At 50.8% G+C, this 3074-nt stretch overlaps 1 protein-coding gene across 1 annotated transcript; it reads right to left on the reverse strand.

Annotated features, from left to right (window-relative positions):
• Nucleotides 1-1781: 1781 nt before the first annotated feature.
• LOC128850688 (olfactory receptor 14C36-like) lies at nucleotides 1782-2705 on the reverse strand. Its single transcript, XM_054055668.1, has one exon. The coding sequence runs from the start codon at nucleotides 2703-2705 to the stop codon at nucleotides 1782-1784; it is 924 nt and encodes a 307-aa protein (XP_053911643.1).
• Nucleotides 2706-3074: the final 369 nt, after the last annotated feature.

The raw sequence follows: 3074 nt of genomic DNA on the forward strand, positions 1-3074 counted from the left end.
GCTCCCAGCACAAGGAAGACCCTGCCCAGCCTGGAGCAAGTCCTGCCCAGCCCAGAAGGATGGTTGGGCCTGGAGCACATTATGGACAAGGAGAGGCTGAGAGAGATGGGCTTTGAGAAACCTTTCAGGGGCAAACACTGAGCAAGGCCCCAGGGCAGCTGGGGGATCCCAATCCATGGACGTTCTCCGTGTTGGATGAGACAAGGCCATGAGCCCCTGATGTGTTTGGAGCTGTGTGAGAAAGGGTTTGGCTGAGAGCCCAGCAGTGGCGAGAGCTGTGGGACTGGGGTGCGAGAAATGTCAATAGGAAATGGGTTCCCTTTTTTTTTAATAATGGTGGTGGAGTTGGGTATCAGTGAGCAAAGGAGGAGGATAGAGTTTTCTGTGTAACAAAAGGGTTGGGAGGTGCAGCCAGACATGGAAATTGTCAGCGTGTGGGACTCACCTGGGAAGATTTCCCTGTTTCAGCTTCCCCAGGGTGCCCAGGGGACAATTGCTGGTTTTTTTGCAATCTATAACTGGGCTGAATGCCTTGATATCATTGTATAGAAATTAGTGTTAGTTTTAGTACTAAGAAGTTCAAGGCCAGGTTGGATGAGGCTGTAAGAAGCCTGATCCAGTGGAAGGTGTCCCTGCCCATGGCAAGGGGGTTAAAACTGGCTGATCGCTAAGGTCGCTTCCAACTCAACCCATTTCATGATTCTACGATGTGATTCTATGATTCTAACACTACTACTGGTACTAAAACAAGCTCTGGCACCCACATGAGCATTAGCCTAAGTGTTACTGATAGTAAAAGCACGAGTTTTTATTGTTTTTATTATATCCATCCTTTTATCCTTAGGACTTTTTTCCATCCTGATTCCCCTTTGTGATTGAGAGGGAGGGAAGGGTAACCAACCACTTCCCATCTTTTTCTGCCAGATCACAGGGGCAGAACTGGGACACGTTGTGCCCTCATCTCACACACAGGGTGTTCAGAGACAGAGCCCTCCCCGTGCTCATGCAGCGGCTCTGCACAGCAGCAGTCACAGGGTCTTTGTTCTCCTGCTGCCACTCCCAGAGCTGTGGTTGGTCACCCTGCTCTGCACTCAGATGAGATGTCCCACACCATGAAGAACGGACACAGAGATCTCGGTCCAAGGCAGCACAGCCCAGTGCTGCACTCAGGCAGTCTCCAGGGGATGTTGTTCTCCAAGTGAAGTGAACTTGAGGCACTCTCAGACCCATAGGCCATCAGAGCAACCCCATGGACATCAGCCCAGTCACAGAGATGCCCATTGCCTGTCTCCGCCTGTGATCCCAGCACGGCCCAATCGCAGGAGAGTGACCAAGCTCAGAGCACTCAGAGCTTCCACCAGCACAAGGGCTCAGAAGAGCATGGAGATGCCAAGATAGCAGCTCTAGAAAGACCAAGTGCTGTTTCTCTGCAGTGCTGGGACTCTTTTCCCCTCCACATCTGGAGGTGACCCAGCAGCTCCTGAGAAAGTCCTGGAGGAAGGATAATGGATAAACAAGTGGCTGCTGGGGTCTTTATTTTCCTTAAAGAAGAACAGAGCACGGCTGCTCATTTACACAGTCTCTGGGTCACACAAGACAGGGAAACACTGACACAGCAATGAGAGGAACAATGACATTTCTCTGTCAACAGCTTCATCAAAACCAAGAAAAAATAACTCAACTTCCAAAACAAACCTAAATAAGCTCCCAAAGAAAGGCTGGTTCTGCAGTGCAGTACATTGCAAGTGACACACAGATGAAGATGGGCAGTTTGTGGCTGCTTAAAAAGAGCCAGACATGAGTTTCCACACTGCATCCTTCAACTGCTGATTCCTCAAGCTGTAGATGAGAGGGTTTAGTGCTGGAGGAACCACTGAGTACAGAACTGCCATCACCAGGTCAAGGGATGGGGAGGAGATAGTGGGCGGCTTCAGGTAAGCAAAAAAGCTCGTACTGATAAACAGGGAGACCACGGCCAGGTGAGGGAGGCACGTGGAAAAGGCTTTGTGCCGTCCCTGCTCAGAGGGGATCCTCAGCACTGACCTGAAGATCTGCACATAGGACACCACAATGAAAACAAAACACCCAAATGTTAAAAAGACAATAAACAGAAGAAGCTCAAATTCCCTCAGGGCAGCATCTGAGCAGGAGAGCTTGAGGATCTGTGGGATTTCACAGAAGAACTGGTGCACAGCATTGCCCTGGCAGAGGGACAGGGAAAATGTATTGGCCGTGTGCAGCAGAGCATTGAGAAGCCCAGCGCCCCAGGCAGCTGCTGCCATGTGGACACAAGCTCTGCTGCCCAGGAGGGTCCCGTAGTGCAGGGGTTTGCAGATGGCAACATAGCGGTCATAGGACATGACCGTGAGAAGGGCAAACTCTGCTCCGAGCAAGAAGACAAAGAGAAAGACTTGGGCAACACATCCTGAGTAGGAGATGGTCCTGATATCCCAGAGGGAATTGGCCATTGATTTGGGGACAGTGGTGGAGATGAAGCCCACATCGAGGATGGAGAGGTTGAGGAGGAAGAAGTACATGGGAGTGTGGAGGTGGTGGTCACAGGCGATGGTGGTGATGATGAGGCCGTTGCCCAGGAGGGCAGCCAGGTAGATGCCCAGGAAGAGCCAGAAGTGCAAGAGCTGCAGCTCCCATGTGTCTGCGAATGCCAGGAGGAGGAACTGGGTGATGGAGCTGCTGTTGGACATCTGCTGCCTCTGGGCATGGGGAACTCTAACAGAAGAAAAAGGACAATGAGAAGTTATGGGAGAAATCTCTAAGCAAAATCAAATCCATCTTGTTTCCAGCTACCCTCTGCTTGTACCTTTCTGAGACAGAGGGTAATCACAGTCCCATGTTCACCTTAAAATCCACCCAGCCCTGCTGAGAGCAGAAGGATCCACCTCACGCCATTCAATGTCTCAGTCTTTCCTAAGGTCTCAGCACTCCACATTCAGCCCAGGACACACAGGGCTCATTTCACAAACCCAACAGCATTTCCTCTCTCATAGCATCTCTGCCCTTCTCCATGGGGCTTTCAAGGTAACACAAAGATGTGATATAACATTTTTGCACCC

Source organism: Cuculus canorus, unplaced genomic scaffold (assembly GCF_017976375.1).
Source record: "Cuculus canorus isolate bCucCan1 unplaced genomic scaffold, bCucCan1.pri scaffold_195_arrow_ctg1, whole genome shotgun sequence".
Classification (NCBI taxonomy): domain Eukaryota; kingdom Metazoa; phylum Chordata; class Aves; order Cuculiformes; family Cuculidae; genus Cuculus; species Cuculus canorus.

What these genes read in the sequence shown, in the direction of transcription:
- LOC128850688 (XM_054055668.1), bottom strand. Translation starts at nt 2,705, where the DNA reads ATGTCCAACAGCAGCTCCATCACCCAGTTCCTCCTCCTGGCATTCGCA.